Consider the following 18511-nt stretch of genomic DNA (forward strand, 5'->3'; position numbering starts at 1 on the left):
ATACCACTTTTGTTAATTGTGAATGTTGCTCTGTATCATCAACTCAAGAATGGAAACCAAGAGAAAGGACTAAATTCATACAAGCTTACTGACACTGTTTAAGAATGAAAAATGTATCAGGAATCTAAATTCCCCAATATCTGAAAATCCTGGGAATTCTCATCTAGTCCCCTCTGAGATTTCTCATTATTTAGCACTACATTCAGGAACAAACCAAAAGAAAATATTACCTACCCCATGTCCATGACACTTTTTCTGAACATCACAGTCATAATTCAGAACAGAAGCATCTACACACTGGAAGTTTCTACAAATCTGGAGAAAAAAAAAAAAAGAACTAGGTAAAGAAAGATTGACCACATTAATTAAAAAGTACCCAGAAAAAAAGACCTGGGTACAGATTATTTCATTGCAGAATTCTTTCAAACTTTCAAGGAACCATTAATTCAAAATATTATATTTTTGAAAATGCAGAAAAATAAGTAGCATTAATTAACTGACACAAAATTAATTATCAAAAAACACAAAGATGACATAAAGACCAAAAACAAAGATAAAACTATTATCTGTCCTTCCATGTGAATATAGATGTGAAGATCCTAAATAAAATATTCACAAATGGACTTTTTCAAATCAAAAGTAACCAGATACAGTTAAACCCAGGACTAGAAGGAAGATTCAAGGACAGAAGATCTATTTCTATTACACCTCTCATAAAGTGTTGTTACTGTGACAGATATCAAAAGGACAACTGGTATTTAAACTCATTTTAATTTTTAAAATTCTTTCAAAAATAAAAGGGTACTTTGTTGACAAGATAAAATCTGTTTTCTAGTACCCTGATTAGACACTTCTATTAAAAGCAATATTGAAAATAAGCCATAATCTTATATGGTTCAAGAAATTCTAGTTCATATGATGAGATATGAAATAGAAATGAATCCTAAACACTGAGAGATAAAAAAAAAACATTAACTCAGAAAAAATATTAAACCTAAGATCTAAAGAAATCAGCTAAAAACATTTTAGAAATTTTTTAGTTGACATCTTTGTGAAAACTGCTCTGTTGTGATGTTAGAGGAAAAAAAGAAGACTAACTTTTTAAAAGACTGTTGAGTGCTATGTAAAATTTTATTAGGTAACTAACCAACTGATCTTGTGTACAAGGACAGAATATTTAAATGCTCAAATGAAATAAAGAACAATTAGAGAACAAACATACAATGAAATATCGATAGCCTTACCACTCTAAAAAACACACAGGTTTAAACAGAATTCTACTTTTAAGTCAGAAGATCTCCAAACACTGTTTCCTCCAATTTTCCATTAATTTTTAAATAGGACATATACTCAAATGATTAGAAATTCCAAAATTACAGAAGATTCTACAGTAAGTCACTCCTCATCTGTCCTCTAGCCATGAACTACTCCTGAATAAAGATTTCAAAATACTGTTTTCTTACATCCGTAAGTCTTTAGAGGAGATATTTACCAAGAGTTTCCCTGCCAGTTAAAAGAAGATTTTCCTGTCAACAACTGATTCACAGTAGACACCTGAAGAGTTAAATAAGATGAAATGTGTTAATAACTGGCCGATTTATTTTAAGGCGCAGGAAAATTCCAAGTCCTCCAGAAAAAGGGTGTTCTGATTGGCAGTGTTTACCTTGCAGAATGGGAAAAGTCAAACTGAAAGGAATACACTCAAAAACTCTCACAGTGGGGGCTGGGTGCAATGGTTCATGCTTGTAATCCCAGCACTTTGGGAGGCCAAGGTGGGTGAATCACTTGAGGCCAGGAGTTCAAGACCAGCCTGGCCAACATGGTAAAACCCCATCTCCACGAAAACCACAAAAATTAGCCGGGCATGGTGGTGTATGCCTGTAATCCCAGCTACTTGGGAGGCAGGAGAATCGTTTGAAACCAGGAGGCGGAGGTTGCAATGAGCCAAGATCACACCACTGCACTCCAGCCTGGGTGAAAGAGCAAGACCCTGCCTCAAAAAAACAAAAAACTCTCACAGTGGGAAGGTAAGACCATCCTCTCACATATTACCACCACTCCCCCTACCACCCATGGCCACCACCAACAACCACCACACATCAAAGTAAAGCAAAGTTGACTATAAGACTTCTGGTTTACTGATTTCAGGATGCAAGTGGGGAGCAAAGTTGAACTACCCAGGACAATAAAAATGAAGGTGAGGAGTTCCTCTTTTCCACTTTTTCCCCTACCCCATGTTAAGCATTTCCTGGAAATAAATGTTGAATAAATATATAAAGAATACAGATCTGAAGAAGTACCAACCAAGTTGTCAGTCTGCTCAAACTGTCCAGTCTAGGTTTTGATACATACCAGAAGGGATAGGATCCTAGCTGCTGTGTGAAAACTCAGGTGTTAGACTCATAAATTAAACCAACAGTTACAAAGTTACAGCTGTACAGAACATGTGGTATATGGTTTCAACGGCGTGTCAGTTTGGGTCAAGGTGTATCAGTCCAGGTACACACATCAACCACTTGCTATCCTTTCTTGTACATAAATATTATTGTCATAGCTAGAAAACTATGCAGTTAGCAATAAAATCCAGAAAGACAAAAGGTCTTAAAAATACATTGATATATGTTAATAATAACCTGGAATCTAAAGCCAATATTTTTCCTACCAAATAAAAATTGGGACATGGGGGTTTGGAAGTAAAAGTAGTATAGCTTACACCAAAACAATCAGTAGATACTATTTTTAATCATGACAACTTTGAGAAAAATATATTGATGTGTTTTTGTTATTAAGTAAACAAGCAGAATAGAAAGACATGTAACTACCAAAGTGTGTGTGCACACATACACACACCCCACACAAATAAATAATTTGTGAAGAGAGGAAGATAAAGTAGAAAATATCAAGAAAATATTTAACAGCAGCAATAAGATCAGAGAAATAGGATGAAATGTTAATAAATTGTGCCAATAAAAGCCAGATATTTATATTATACTGAGATACAAAAAGTTTTTCTAAACATGACATGAAACCAAGACAAAACAGATAAGACTGATATAATTTCATGATATTTTAAGGCCGAACGCCATGGCTCATGCCTGTAATCCCAACACTTTTGGAGGCCGAGGCAGGCAGATCACTTGAGGTTAGGAATTCAAGACCAGTCTGGCCAACATGGTGAAACTCCGTCTCTACTAAAAATACACAAATTAGCCAGGCATGGTGGCAGATGCCTGTAATCCCAGCTACTGGGGAGGCTGAGGCACAAGAATCACTTAAGCCTGGGAGGCGGAGGTTGCACTGAGATTGCACCACTGCACTCCAGCCTGGGTGACACAGTGAGGCACCAGAAAAAAAAAAAAAAATCATGGTATTTTAAAATAGGCTCATGTCAAATTGTTGATCATATTTACACAGATATAACTGACTGATACTATTTTTTTTTTTTTTTTGAGAAGGAGTCTCGCTCTGTCGCCCGGGCTGGAGTGCAATGGCCGGATCTCAGCTCACTGCAAGCTCCGCCTCCTGGGTTTACTCCATTCTCCTGCCTCAGCCTCCAGAGTAGCTGGGACTACAGGCGCCCGCCACCTCGCCCGGCTAGTTTTTTGTATTCTTTAGTAGAGACGGGGTTTCACCGTGTTAGCCAGGATGGTCTCGATCTCCTGACCTTGTGATTCGCCCGTCTCGGCCTCCCAAAGTGCTGGGATTACAGGCTTGAGCCACCGCACCCGGCCAACTGACTGATATTATTATCAGTTAATATTCTCCACATATGAGAAGCCTTAAAAAATGACAATCTAACAGAAAAACAAAAAGATACCAATATGAACTTCTCAGAAAAAAATACATGGATCTAATAAAGACATGGAAAGACGCCCAGCTAGGTGCAGTGGCTCACACCTGTAATCCCAGCACTTTGGGAGGCTGAGGAGGGAGGATCACTTGAGCCCAGGAGCTGAAGACCAGCCTGGGTAACATAGTGAGATCCTGTCTCTACAGAAAAATAAAAAAAATTAGCCAGGCATGCTGGTTACACCTGTGGTACCAGGTAGTAGTAAGCTGAGGTGGCAGAAAGGGTGCATTCTGGTCCGCCCTTTCAACCATGCAGTTAAACTTCGCAGGTAAGGCTGGACAGGTAAGTTTAATTGTGTAGGGCAGCATGAGGAAGCCCATTTTTGCTATGTACTTAAGTAAAAATGATCCTTTGATCTCCAGTTGTTTAGCCTCCCCTGTTTTCTCTCACCTCGTCTGGAGTATGCCCAGTGTACACTGAGCTGTTGTGGACTGACTCAATAACACCCCAATATTAATTACATAAATATTAAGCACTTATTTTGAAAAGGTAGAGCAGGGAAACTGGGAGTTGCATAAGAAAATTCAATTCTTATCTATCAAAAATAAAACTAGTGGATAATGTCTAAAATAGATAAATCTAGAAATAGCATACTATTTTATTTTATTCTATTTTATTTTTAGATGGGAGTCTCACTTTGCTGCCCAGGCTAGAGTACAGTGGCACAATATCAGCTCACTGCAACCTGTGCCTCCCAGGTTCAAGCGATTCTCCTGTCTCAGCCTCCTGAATAGCTAGGACTACAGGCATGCACCACCGCACTGATTAGTTTTTGTATTTTCTGCACAGACGAGGTTTCACCATGTTGGTCAGGCTAGTCTCAAACTCCTGACTTCAAGTGATCTGCCAACCTCAGCCTCCCAAAGTGCTGGGATTACTGGCATGAGCTACCGTGCCTGGCCCTAATTTAAAATAGGGAGGTAATCAACAGAAGTAACCGCAGTTGCCTTTAGGCGTCTAGACTGGCAGATTAGATAAGAGTGTGTCAGAGAGTTGTTTTTGTCATGAGCCTTTCACCACAATTTTTTTTTTTTGGAGACAGAGTCTTATTCTGTTGCCTAGACTGGGATATAGATTGTTACCACCTTATTGAAAGGAAAATTGCACTTTCTATCAAAAATTTAAATGTATATGTCTCTTATCATTGTTTATAACAGCTGCAACAATCAAGTTTACTTAGCTGCAAGGACAGGCCCAAAAATACATGGATCTTCTTGTAAAAAGAAGTGAGAAACAGAATTGGAACCGAAAACTTGGGAGAAAGTGAAGTAACCTGAAGGTTCACCCACCTGTCTTTTTCACGGGCTACATAATCAAACATATATCCTCCTTCTCTCTCTCCTCTGAGTTGGTTTCTTCAACTTACTCAACAATCCTGCTCCCTCGTATCTCTTGTATATGGCTTAAGGTTGCCACATCCCTTCTACCCCAGCTCCTACTTCATAGCATCTCCCAAAGAATTTTTACAGTTTCTGCCCACACTCTTAATTACCTTCCTTAATTCTATATTCTCCAGAAAAAGGAATTTGGCCCAGGGCTTCTTCTCATATGAAACCACTAGTAATAAATCATGGGCTGACTGACTCTGGCCTTGTATCTAATCCAAACAGCAGAGTTCGGGTGGTTAGGAACATGGACAGGACAAGTTCCGTTGACATTTCTAGTACAGAAACACACACAGACACACACCCTGAAATTCAGGACATCGCCAAAGTGTCCCAATAATAGCAAACTGGCTAATAAATTGTAGCATATCAGTAGGGGAGGGCACCATGCACAGTATATTTCAAAGTGGAAAACACTGGTTATCTGACCCCAGTAAAGAAATGTAGATGACAGAATCATAGTTCTTAACTTTCTTTTGGTGGCTTTGTATTTTCTAAAATTTCTATAATGAATTTAGATTACTTTTACAATCAGAAAAGAGCAACCACTTACTATGTATGATTTTTTTAACTTTTTTCATTTTACTTTGTAAATAAAAAATATTTTGATTACCTTATCAGCACCACATTTTGTGCCTTCGTTAACCATCCCAGGATCTGGAACATCTGATCCTAGTTGGAAATCCACACCCCAACATTTGGTGCCTCGACTGGGCGTTTGAATAATAGCAGGCACAATTCCAAATACAGGTATCTCTTGTACATTCTCACACTGAAGCTTTCCACACAAAGCATTCCTATAAAGAGAGAGAAATAATGCAACATAAAATGCATCCAGTATATACAACAAAAGAAGAAATTTATATATTTGCATATGGACAGAGCTTGCTGCTATGGATGGAATCTCAACAAAGAAAGTGTACGAGAGCAAGAGAGGTCAAAGTAGCTCTCTTTAAATATGGCAGAAAAGGGGGAAAAAGAGTTAAGTGGATGCTAAGATGCAAATTAGGGTACCAGCTGGTGCTGATGCTGCTTCTTTTACCACAGTTAATCTTCTTCACTGTCTGTCTAGAGCTCAAAAGTCTAATAAAGTTGTTTCTAAGTATAATTTTATAAATTCTATTATACAGAAAATAATATAGCAGTATCAAAATCCAATGATGTCTTCTTACAGAGTTATGATAAAGAAGAAATTAGATTTTATAATGCAAAATAACTTAAGAAAGGATTCCACCCCTCTTTGCCTGGCTAACTCTTGGTTACTTATTTAAAGAATTGATTCATTAACTTGTGAACTCATTAATTAAATATCGCAACTCTATGAAGGCTTCCCTGACCATAATTCTTATTGCCAAGGCTGTGTGAATTAAATGCCCTTCCTATATCCTTTCACAACACTCTAGGTCAATAACTCTTATGATGCTGTACTGAGATTTCCTGTTTAACTGATTGTCATCTGATCCAAGCACCTACTCTACATCTGAATCTTCTCTATGATATCACTGCCCAGTCATCATAGGATATTTTTTCCCAATATCTCTAACTTACACCCTCCTGAAACTGCCCATTCTAGTTCCCATCACATTCTTTTGCTTATTAGGTAAAAATCTACCTCTGTAAAACATTTCTCCTCATTGGTCCCAGATCTTCCCCATGAGACTACATAGATATCTTTTCCTTCTTTCACACAGCAGCTATTTTAGGATAATTATTATGCAGCTCCTAAATACTTACTTCACCAGGTCACTATCCTACAATCACTTTTCATGCAACAAGGACGCTCCCTCCTAAATATGTTCCAGTTTGCCTCACTGCCTCTTGAAGCATAGTGCTCAGAATGGAGCATGAAATTTCAGTGACAGCCTGGTGAGCAAAGAAAAAAATGGAGCTCTTGTTTATTCTAGATACTGTACTTCTATTAAGTTCAAGATTACAATAGCTTTTATAACTACATTATATTATTGATGTCCTTGAATATATCACTAACTAAAATTCCTAATTTTTGCATGTGCTGCTATTAAGTCTTCATCTTCCCTTCATCCTGCATTTAAGAGTTAATAATTTTGTCCCAACTTTACATTTATTCTTAAGTCACCATTTATTTTCTAGCTGACCTGAGAGAAGTGTTTAAATTTTCTGAGCTTCAGTTTCTTCAGCTGAAAAAAAATGAGATAAATGAAGCCTATCTCACATAATTAGCTGAAATTAGATATGAAAACCTCAAAATCAAAGTGTGGCATAAAGTAGACCTCAGTTAAGATCTGTTGGAGCCTACCAAAATTCACATTGCTATGATATACTCTCATACATAGGCTTGGTGATACATTAAAGAGTAAAGGAAAATACTCTTACAATATAAAAAGCTGTTACAAATCATTAAGACAAAATCACTTCAACAGAAAAATTAGCAAAGATGTAAACAGGCAGCTCATAAAATAAGAAATGTAAACAGCCAACAAAACTAAGAAGAGATGTTCACTGCTGAATAATACTAACAGAAAAGAAAATTCAGTTACAACCCTTAGTAAAATAACTGCTTCACACAAGGATCATCCATAAAGTGAAACACTGGTCAGGAACTGGATATTTACATGGCACAAAATCATCACTCCACATATTACCTGACAGCTACAATTTTAAAAAGCATAACTCCACAACAGTAAGATCTGGTCATTGCCACTGACTATCACTAATATTAATAAGACTACTCAGCACTAAGTGACTCCTTGATATAATGCATTGTTTATGAACATTCTCGCCAAAAATATTTAACCTGAATTCAATTAAGATTTTGGGTTTAGGGCCAGGCACAGTGGCTCACGCCTGTAATCCCAGCACTCTGGGAGGCTAAGGCAAGCAGATCATTTGAAGTCAGGAGTTCGAGATCAGCCTGGCCAACATAGTGAAACCCCATCTCTACTAAAAATACAAAAATTAGCCAGCTGTGATGGTGCACGCCTGTAGTCCTAACTACTCCAGAGGCTGAGGCACAAGAATCACTTGAACCTGGGAGATGGAGGTTGTACTAAGCCGACATCATGCCACTGTACTCCAACCTGGGCGACAGAGTGAGGCTCTACTCAAAAAAAAAAAAAAAAAAGATTTTGGGCTTAACTTCTGATTTAAAGAAAATTCAGATGATAGAAACATAAGTTAAGCAACACCAAGAGGAAACTAACAGAACATGAGCCCACTGGCCCAGACATTTCCATAAGTCAATGTTACTGAAAAGAAAAAAAAATCAGTCTAAAAGGTATTCTGGATTAAAAGTGACTTAAGTGACACAACAACTAAAGGCAATATGTGATCCTTGATTGAGTCCTGATGTTGAAAAATACCAGCTATAAAAGATAATTTGAGGACACTTATGGAAATACTAATATTGATCAGACACTAGATGATATTAGGAAATCATTCATTTTGTTAGGTGTGATGTGACCATGTGAATGGCCTTATTTGTTGAAGATGGATGCTAAGGAATTTAGGAGTAAAGTATCATGTCTATAATTTACTTAAAATGGTTCAGCAAAATCTTAATGAAGCAAATAATGATAAGGCATTAACAATCTTGGTCTGGGATATATTGGTATTCATCACACTATTCTTTCTACTCCTCAGTATATTTGGAATTTCTCTTTTATAATGCTTGAAAAAAATGACATTATCTATGTACCAAAAGATGACCCTTTTAGTGAAAGTAAACATGTGGCTTATGTTTATAAATGTATATACACATAAAAAAGAAATACAACAAAAACTTAAGAGAGTATCTCTGGATGGTAGGACCATATGTAAATACTTTCTTTAAACGTTTCTAGATGTTTTTGGTAGTTTCAATGGGTAGAAAAGACTTTTCTAGATTTTACACATTCTACAATGAGGATGACAATAAAAATAGTGATGATGATGATGATGATGATGAACATGATAATGAACCAGATATTCCTCTTAGTACTAACACCCATTAACTCATTCAGTTCAAAACAACACTTGGAAACAGGTGCCATTATTATCCCCATTTTACAGAAGAGAAAAATGAGGTATGTACGTGAAGTAACTTGTCCAAAGACTCAGAGATGTTAAGTGATTGAACCAGGATTCAAATCCAAAGAGTCTGACTTCAAATGTATATTCTTAATGACTATATCGTTTGTATATTACTATTATAAAATGCTTCCTAAATGAGTTATTCAGTAATTTTTAAGTTTGATAAGTATAGTTGCTATTTTCAACAAGATATTCATAAAAATATGAAACCAGACAAGGCTAAAGACAAGCATATGATATATGTCTAGCAAATTCTTTCCAAGTGTGCATTAATCCACTTATCCCTAGATTTTAAATCAGTTCATTCAATCAGTTATATTAATTCTCCACCCATTCATTCTTCATCCATATCATCTGTACCTTCATTCATTCAATGTTTAATAGTTATTTATTATGTTTCCTCCAGGCATTATGCTAAATGCAAAAGATAAAATGTGTCACTGAATCTTACAGTTTGGTGAGGAAGAGTGATAACAAAAGAGCCACATAATTAATGAAACTGACAAATACTTCAAAAGAATATTCCAGAAATGAAAAGAATTTGCTAATGATAAATTTGCTAATGCCATCCAAGTCATCAGGAGGGCATAAAAATCCTAAATGTGTATGCACCTACTAACAAATTCAAAAGATACACAGCAAAAATTTACATACCTAAAAAAATAGACAAATCCACAATCATAACTGGCGACTTCAATATACCTTATACCTCTCTCAGAAATTGAAGGAACATATATAATACACACACCACAGATACGAAAAATTTGAATAAGACTATTAACTTGACATTTATAGAATAACATCTCTAACAACTGCAGAATATACTTTTTCTTTCAATTACACATGGAACATTTACCCATACAGACCATATATTGGTCTGGTATTAAGGGGCAGACCCATATATTAGTCTGTACGGATGAATGTTCCAAGTGTAATTAAATAATGCACATCTCAATAAATTCCAAAGAAGTGAAATCATATAGAATGTGTTCTCAATGGAATTGAACTAGACATCAAAACCAAACAGATAACCAGTATATCCCCAACTACTGGGGAATTAAGCAATAGGCTTTCAACAACACGAGTCAAAGGAAAAAAATCACAGTGTAAATTAGAAAATACTATGAACTAAAAAATAATGAAAACATATCAAATTCTATGAAAAAGAAACAAACAGCATCAAGAACACCTGTCAGAGGGAGAGCTGGTCCTGCTGAGGCAGTGGAAGAAGTCTTCCGTGGGGAAACCACACTTCACCTGAGATCTGTAGGATGAAGAACTGAGCAGGCTGAGAGGGGGAAAGAGAACATGCCGAGCAGAGGGAACAGCAGGTGCAGACACCTACGGCCGTAGGCCACATGCAGGCCAGCAGGGCTGGAGCTTCTCACAGACGGGGCCAAATGAAGCCACAGAAGTAAACAAAATCACATGGGGTCGGGGGAGAAGAAGAACATTCTACACAATCACCAAAAAAAACCAGGTTTCTTCAAGAAGGAAAAAATGGCCAGCATAATTGAATACTACTGACAGGTCAAGTATTATAGCATGAAGACCTGAAAACAACTGTCAGATTTAGTGACATGGGGGTCTTTGTTGCTATTTCTTCTTAGCAAGCACCGTTTCACTGTAGTTGCTTAGCCTAACTGGTAGCACAGGAGGTAGAATGGGTAGAAGCAATGCATAATATTACAGAATAATTCCAATTATATAAAACATTAGTGAGAAGAAGAAAATAATTCCACTGACATTAGTGAACATATATGGATTGAGATTATAGATGACTTTTTCCTCCTTTGTAATGTTTTATTATTAATGTTTTACAAAAAGCAAATGTTAATTGTAGAAATATAAAATGTTTTAATTCATCATTTTGAAATTATACAAAGCTAGAAAAAAATAAAGAAGTTCAGAGTTTATGCTGCAGGTTCCTTTATTTGAGACTTAGTAACATAATCTTTTATTGAAAGGAAAATGAAAACGGTGTTTAGTTGGGGTTCTTATTATAAATCAAGGACAAACAAAATAAAAGTCTAAAAACCACTAGACTGTAGTTGCTGTCTAAAGGGACAAATTATGTTACCAGTTCTTTTCCTAACACCAGAGTCTCTCTGAAGCTTTGTATTGTAAAATGTTTGAAAAGTTAGGTATTGAAGGGGGAGAAAATCAGCGGTCACAGGGAGCAGTCGTAAAAGATACTAGAGATGGCCAAGCACGGTCGCTAACGCCTGTAATCCCAGCACTTTGGGAGGTTGAGGCGAGTGGATCACAAGGTCAGGAGATCGAGACCATCCTGGCCAATATGGTGAAAACCCATCTCTACTAAAATACAAAAAATTAGCCGGGCGTGGTGGCATGCGCCTGTAGTCCCAGCTACTTAGGAGGCTGAGGCAGGGGAATCGCTTGAACCTGGGAGGCGGAGGATGCAGTGAGCCGAGATCACGCCACTGCACTCCAGCCTGGCAACAGAGCAAGACTCCGTCTCAAAAAAAAAAAAAAAGATACTAGAGATGACGGATCTTATAATCTTTCATGTTCCATTATGACCGCACCTCCACTTACCCAGTGGCACACTTCTTGTATTCATTGCCAGAGAAACCACAATTGCCAAATCTGTCACCTTTAGAATTCACTTCAATGAAACAATCTTTGGGGGCAGCCTTGGCTTCTGTAACATTAAACATTTAAAAAAAGAAAAAAAAGTTATGGCAATTTAGCTTTCGAAATAAAAGCATTCCCTACAACAGTCTAAACACCTGGATGAACGGCCTCAATGCCATGGAAAACCTTTCATGCCTTACACATAATACATTTTTGCTGCACATTTCACATGTAATGACAAAATGTTAAAAATAAAGCTTAAATTGTACTTAAAAGTTAGCCTGGACTCAAACATTCAGGCCCTAAAAGAAAAACTATTAAATAACAAATTACAAATAAAAAGCATGCACAGTAGAGTACCATTTGCAGCATATTCATTCTCATTGCTCTCACATATAAATCAACTGCATCACTGGTTAGATCAGCTAGGAAGGGTTGGAGAAAACACTGCCAGCTATTACTTTTGTTTTTTTCATTTATCATAAATGGATGCTTGGTTTAGATGTCCCTACTAATTAGATACATTGACAAACACGACAGATGACAAAGTAACAATCTATTCTTGCTTTCCTTTTTTTCTTTTTTTTTTTTTGAGACAGGATCTGGCTCTGTCACCCAGGCTGGAGTGCAGTGGCACGTTCATAGCTTACTGTAACCTTGAACTCTTGGACTCAAGAAATCCTCCCACCTCAAGCTCCCAAACAGCTAGAACTACAGGTACATGCCACCATGCCTGGCTAATTTTTGTTTTTATTTTTTGTAGAGATGGGGTCTTGCTATGTTGCCTATGCTGCAAAATGCTACTAAATTGGCAAAGTTTTAAAAATGGAAATACTTGATGTTGGAAACATTTGAAGGAATGAATATTCACTTATAGCTAATGAAGGTATAAAGTGGTATAATATTTCTGGAGATCATGTTGAAATGTCTTAGAAGCCTTTAATACAGCAATCCTGCTTCTGGAAATTTATCCAGAAGGATAAATGGAGGCCACAACTAAACTATACGAAAGTTTACTGCTAACACTGTTGACTGTTTAAATAAATTACAGTATATCATTAACACAATGTTGTAGAAATATGTTTAACATGGAAAAGTATTCACAATTTATTGTTAGTATTGAAAACAGGCAGTTACATTTTAGCCTGTTTTTTTTTTTTTTGAGACAGAGTCTCATTCTGTTGCCCAGGCTAGAACACAGTGACAAGGTCATAGCTCACTGCAGCCTTAACCTCCCAGGCTAAAGTAATCCTCCTGCCTTAGTCTCCTAAGTAGCTAGAAATGCAGGCCCACCACACCTAATTTTTTTTTTTTTTTTTTCCTATGCAGTCCAGGCTGAAAGGGGGCAGGTTTTAAAGCAGTATGTCAATATCATACCATTTTGTATATTATACACTCATATGCATAAAAAAAGTGAAAGATATTCATGAAATTTTCAAGTTACTTATCTAGAATACTGACAATAGAACTATTTATTTTCTACCTTTTGCTTATTTCTATATTCAATATTTCAATATGTCCTATTTCCATTTAAGAAGTAAACCAATGTATTTTCTTTTAACAATGTCTTTGATAAATTCCAGCAGTAAGTCTTCATCAGCTCACCATGCTCATGGTGGCTGAGATCATGGTTTTGCTGCTTTCTGTTGTGTGACCTCAGGCAAACCATTTAGCTCTCTGAGCCCTGCCCTCCTCATAAGGTTTTTTTAAGGGTAAAATTTGATAGTAAGTGTCAATACCTTCTCTTATGTTAGCTCTTAAGTTCTTCATTTGTTTGATAAATATTTATTTGGTGTGTACTAAACATATAAGGAATTTGAGACTGCATGAGCTCATGAAGGACTTCTAAATCTTTATTCTCCACAAGTTCAAATGTTCAAAGGAATGAAAACTAGACCTATAACACCAGAACTGACTTATCTTTAAAATCAGAAGCCATCAACAAACTTCAGGTAAAACGTCTGAATATATGCATGTATTTTCCCCCCCTCCTAAAATCCCACAGAAGCAAAGAAAGTAGTTTTTTTTGTTTTTGCTTTTGTTTTAAATTCATAAACCAATAGACAATGGAACTGGGAAAGGAGACTGCACAAAACTTAGAAGCCGAAAAGAAATTGGTGAAGTAGTAAATGACTCAATGTATCTCAGAAAACTGAATCTTAAGCTGGCAACAGAAAAAACTGAGATCAACCCTTTTTACACATAGAATTCCTCCAAGATAAGAAACTGGTAGTAACAGGTACCTCTGGCTATAGAAAATAAGGAGGGGCAGGTGGCTGGAATAAAGAGGAAAAATTTTAAATCTGTTTAAGAAGCAGTTTGACCCACAAGTCACCTCCCATCTTTGTGAAGTCAAGTGACTGTCTCTTCTCTACCCTGGCAAAAGACTGGAGGTTTATTTTCTGGAGAGAGTAAAACACAAGGTTCCAGGACTCAAGAGATACCAGGCACAGTAACAGGCACAGAAACTGTTCTAAATACAAGGGGATGAACTGAACATTTGCCTGCCTCATACTGAGGTCCCAGTCTTATTTTCCCTCACCTCCTGTTTCCCTCCCAGAATGCTGACAGTTAGGTCTTTTTTTTTTTTCTTTTTTAGGAGAATTTTCACTCTTGCCACCCAGGCTGGAGTGCAATGGCGTGATCTCGGCTCACTGCAACCTCTGCTTTCCGGGTTCAAGTGATTCTCCTGCCTCAGCCTCCCAAGTAGCTGGGATTACAGGTGCCCGCCACCATGCCAGGCTAATTTTTGTATTTTTAGTAAAGACGGAGTTTTACCATGTTGGCCAGGCTGGTCTCGAACTCCTGACCTCAGGCGATCCACTTGCCTCGGCCTCCCAAAGTGCTGGGATTACAGGCACAAGCCACCAGGCCCAGCTGACAGCTAGGTCTTGGCCCTCCAGGATGCAGATAGATAAGGTCTTCATAAGGGAATCTAACAAGCCCAAGAGGGAAAAAAAACCTAAAGATGTGGTTTTTGGCATTTCCCTAATTAAAAAGTTCAACCATATCACCCTATAGGAAAGTTTTCAGTTAACAAGCCTCCCCCAAGAGCCTAGAGTGACCCCTCTGCTCCTTATTCCCCTCCCTTGGACCGGGGACTATGGGAGAGATGAGGAACATGGCTAATGTGAAAGACGGAAATTCAAACAAAGAAAAAAAGTAATGTGGAACGAGGTTACGCAGAAGAAAGGAAACTTTTTAAAAATTATCATTAACATACTGACGAACATGAGAGATGTTTCACGCATGGAATAAAAACAGATTATGTCTTTTTTATTTATTTATTTTTTTTTTTGAGATGGAGTCTCACACTGTCGCCCAGGCTCAAGTGCAGTGGTGTGATCTTGGCTCACTGCAAGCTCCGCCTCCCGGGTTCACGCCATTCTCCTGCCTCAGCCTCCCCAGTGGCTGGGACTACAGGCGCCCACCACCACGCTCAGCTAATTTTTTATTTTGTATTTTTAGTAGAGATGGGGTTTCACCATGTTAGCCAGGATGGTCTAGATCTCCTGACCTCATGATCCGCCCACCTCAGCCTCCCAAAGTGCTGAGATTACAGGCGTGAGCCACCGCACCTAGCCCAGAACAGATTATTTCTTAAAAAGAAGTGGGAAAAAAAAAAACTCAGAGAATATAAAAGAGTTTCTGAAAACTAAAATCACAGTGCCTGAAATGAAAACCGCAATAAAAGAGTTAGAAGATAAAGTTGAAGAAGTTGCTCAGAAAGTAGGTCAAAAAAAAAAAACAAAAAACAAAACCACACAGACAAAAAGACAGAAAAGATAAGGAAATCCAATATCCAAGGAAATCTAGGAAATCCAATATCCAAATAATATGTGATCCAGGAAAAGAAATCACACCAAAAAAATGAAAGGGAAGAAATTTCCAGAACTAAAAAAAAAATGAGTTCCCAGATTGAATGTACCCACCAATTACACAGCAAGGTGAATAAAAACAAACCCACATCAAGGCATATCACCTTGAAGAGATCATTCTCCAAGCTTTTTCAGAGGGGATAAGGGAAACCCTGGGTACAAAAATCAGAATGACTTCATACTTTTCAACAGCAACTCTGTAAACTGCAAGACAATAAAGCAATGGCTTCAAAACTGTGACAGAAAATGATTTCCATCCCCATCAATCAAGTATTTAGTCCAAATAAAAGCATTTTCACAGTTGCAGGATCTCAAAAAATTTACCTCTAATTTACCCTATCTAAGGAAACTACTGAAACGAAAGTTCCATGAAAGGAGGAAATAAACCAAGAAAAAGGATAATATGGGAAATGCAAACAGGAGACTCAAAAGGGAAAGAGCCAACGATTCACCTTCAGACTATGGTGAAAGATCTCAGGATAAATACTGATTACACTATTGGCAATCCTGGTTCTCAGGCCTTCAAACTTGGACTGGAACTAAACTATCATCTCTTCTGTGTTTCCAGCTTGCCAAACCCTCCTACAAATCTGAGATTTTCAGTTGCTTACCATAATCACATGAGCCAACTGCTTATAATAAATGAATAAATATATACATAATATGTATATATCCAATTGATATTGTTTTTCTGCAGTCTAACTAATTCAGATTTTGGACCAACAGGGGTTCCAGAGGAACAGAACTTTGAGAATGAGTTTTCTGAATCAATTCCAAGGTTTCTAGAATGGGCTATCTAATCTGATTAGATTTTTAAAGACACCTACAACTCTATTTCCAAAAGTAAACACAGTACTGATAGTTCATAGCATGATATGGTAACTGCAGTACAAAATCATATCACCACTAGAGACTCCTAATCAGACATTTACGAGAAGCAAGGATCTGGGTAACTATGTATAGGATACCTTCAAAAATTTTTCTCATACTAACAGCATGAGATTGCCTGGTTGCTCCTTACTTTACCGGACAAAGTAGGGAAAGAAGATGATAAGCTCAGGGATTCCTAGTTCAAGTACCATATAGGTGAGGTGGGGCACCAAGATGGCCGAATAGGAACAGCTCCAGCTTCCAGCTCCCAGCGTGAGCAACACAGAGGACAGGTGATTTCTGCATTTCCAACTGAGGTTCTGGGTTCATCTCACCGGGGCGTGTCAGACAGTCCAACCAGCAAGAGCCGAGCAGGGTGAGGCACTGCCTCACCAGGGAAGCACAAGGGGGAAGGGAATTCCTTTTCCTAGCCAAGGGAAACTGTGACATACAACACCTGGAAAATCAGGTCACTCCCACCCTAATACTGCACTCTACCAAAGGTCTTACCAAACAGGACACCAGGAGATTATATCCCACACCTGGCTAGGAGGGTCCCACGCCCACGGAGCCTCCCTCATTGCTAGCACAGCAGTCTGAAATCTAACTGCAAGGTGGCAGCAAGGCTGGGGGAGGGGTGCCTGCCATTGCTGAGGCTTAAGTAGGTAAACAAAGCGACCTGGAAGCTCGAACTGGGTGGAGCCCACCACAGCTCAAGGAGGCCAGCCTGCCTCTGTAGACTCCACCTCTGGGGACAGGGCATAGCTAAACAAAAAGCAGCAGAAACCTCTGCAAATGTAAATGTCCCTGTCTGACAGCACTGAAGAGAGTAGTGATTCTCCCAGCACGGAGGTTGAGATCTGAGAACGGACAGACTGCCTGCTCAAGTGGGTCCCTGATCCCCAAGTAGCCTAACTGGGAGAGCCTAACTCGGAGTAGCCTCACAGGAGTGGACCTCAAGCAAACTCCAACAGACCTACAGCTGAGGGTCCAGACAGTTAGAAAGAAAACTAAGAGAAAACACATCCACACCAAAACCCCATCTGTATGTCACCACCATCAAAGACCAAAGGTAGATAAAACCACAAAGATGGGGAAAAAGCAGTGCAGAACAGCTGAAAATTCAAAAAATCAGAGTCTCTCTCCCTCTCCAAAGGAACACAGCTCTCCGCCAGCAATGGAACAAAGCTGGACGTAGAACGAGTTCGATGAGTTGAGAGAAGGTTTCAGCCAATCAAACTTCTCAGAGCTAAAGGAGGAACTACGAACCCAGCGCAAAGAAACTAAACCTTGAAAAAAAGATTTGACGAATGGATAACTAGAATAACCAATGCAGAGAAGTCCATAAATGACCTGATAGAGATGAAAACCATGACACGAGAACTACATGACAAATGCACAAGCTTCAGTAACCAACTCGATCAACTGGAAGAAAGAGTATCTTTACTCTTTTCATTTGATTAAAGAACAAATGAATGAAATGAAGTGAGAAGAGAAGTTTAGAGAAAAAAAAGAGTAAAAAGAAATGAACAAAGACTCCAAGAAATATGGGACTATATGAAAAGACCAAATCTATGTTGGATTGGTGTACCTGAAAGCGATGGGGAGAATGGAACCAAGTTGGAAAACACTCTGCAGGATATTACCTAGGATAACTTCCCCAACCTAGCAAGGCAGGCCAACATTCAAATTCAGGAAATACAGGGAACGCCAAAAAGATACTCCTCGAGAAGAGCAACTCCAAGACACAAAATTGTCAGACTCACCAAAGTTGAAATGAAGGAAAAAATGTTAAGGGCAGCCAGAGAGAAAGGTTGGGTTACCCACAAAGGGAAGCCCATCAGACTAACAGCAGATCTCTCGGCAGAAACTCTACAAGCCAG

General features: G+C 38.2%; 1 protein-coding gene across 2 annotated transcripts in view; it reads right to left on the bottom strand.

The window, feature by feature from the left end:
* ADAM9 (ADAM metallopeptidase domain 9) overlaps positions 1–18511 on the bottom strand; it is a 116965-nt gene that overhangs the window by 22575 nt on the left and 75879 nt on the right. For both annotated transcript variants that reach the window (XR_001003861.1, XM_011960675.1), the window contains exons 15-17: positions 11842–11947; positions 5849–6032; positions 235–315 (exon numbers count right to left, since the gene is read on the bottom strand). Coding sequence is in view for 1 of the 2 variants with exons in the window: in XM_011960675.1 (XP_011816065.1) it covers positions 235–315; positions 5849–6032; positions 11842–11947 (371 nt within the window). In the remaining variant the exon portion in view is untranslated. The remainder of the gene's footprint in view (positions 1–234; positions 316–5848; positions 6033–11841; positions 11948–18511) is intronic.

Source organism: Colobus angolensis, unplaced genomic scaffold (assembly GCF_000951035.1).
Source record: "Colobus angolensis palliatus isolate OR3802 unplaced genomic scaffold, Cang.pa_1.0 Scaffold52, whole genome shotgun sequence".
Classification (NCBI taxonomy): domain Eukaryota; kingdom Metazoa; phylum Chordata; class Mammalia; order Primates; family Cercopithecidae; genus Colobus; species Colobus angolensis.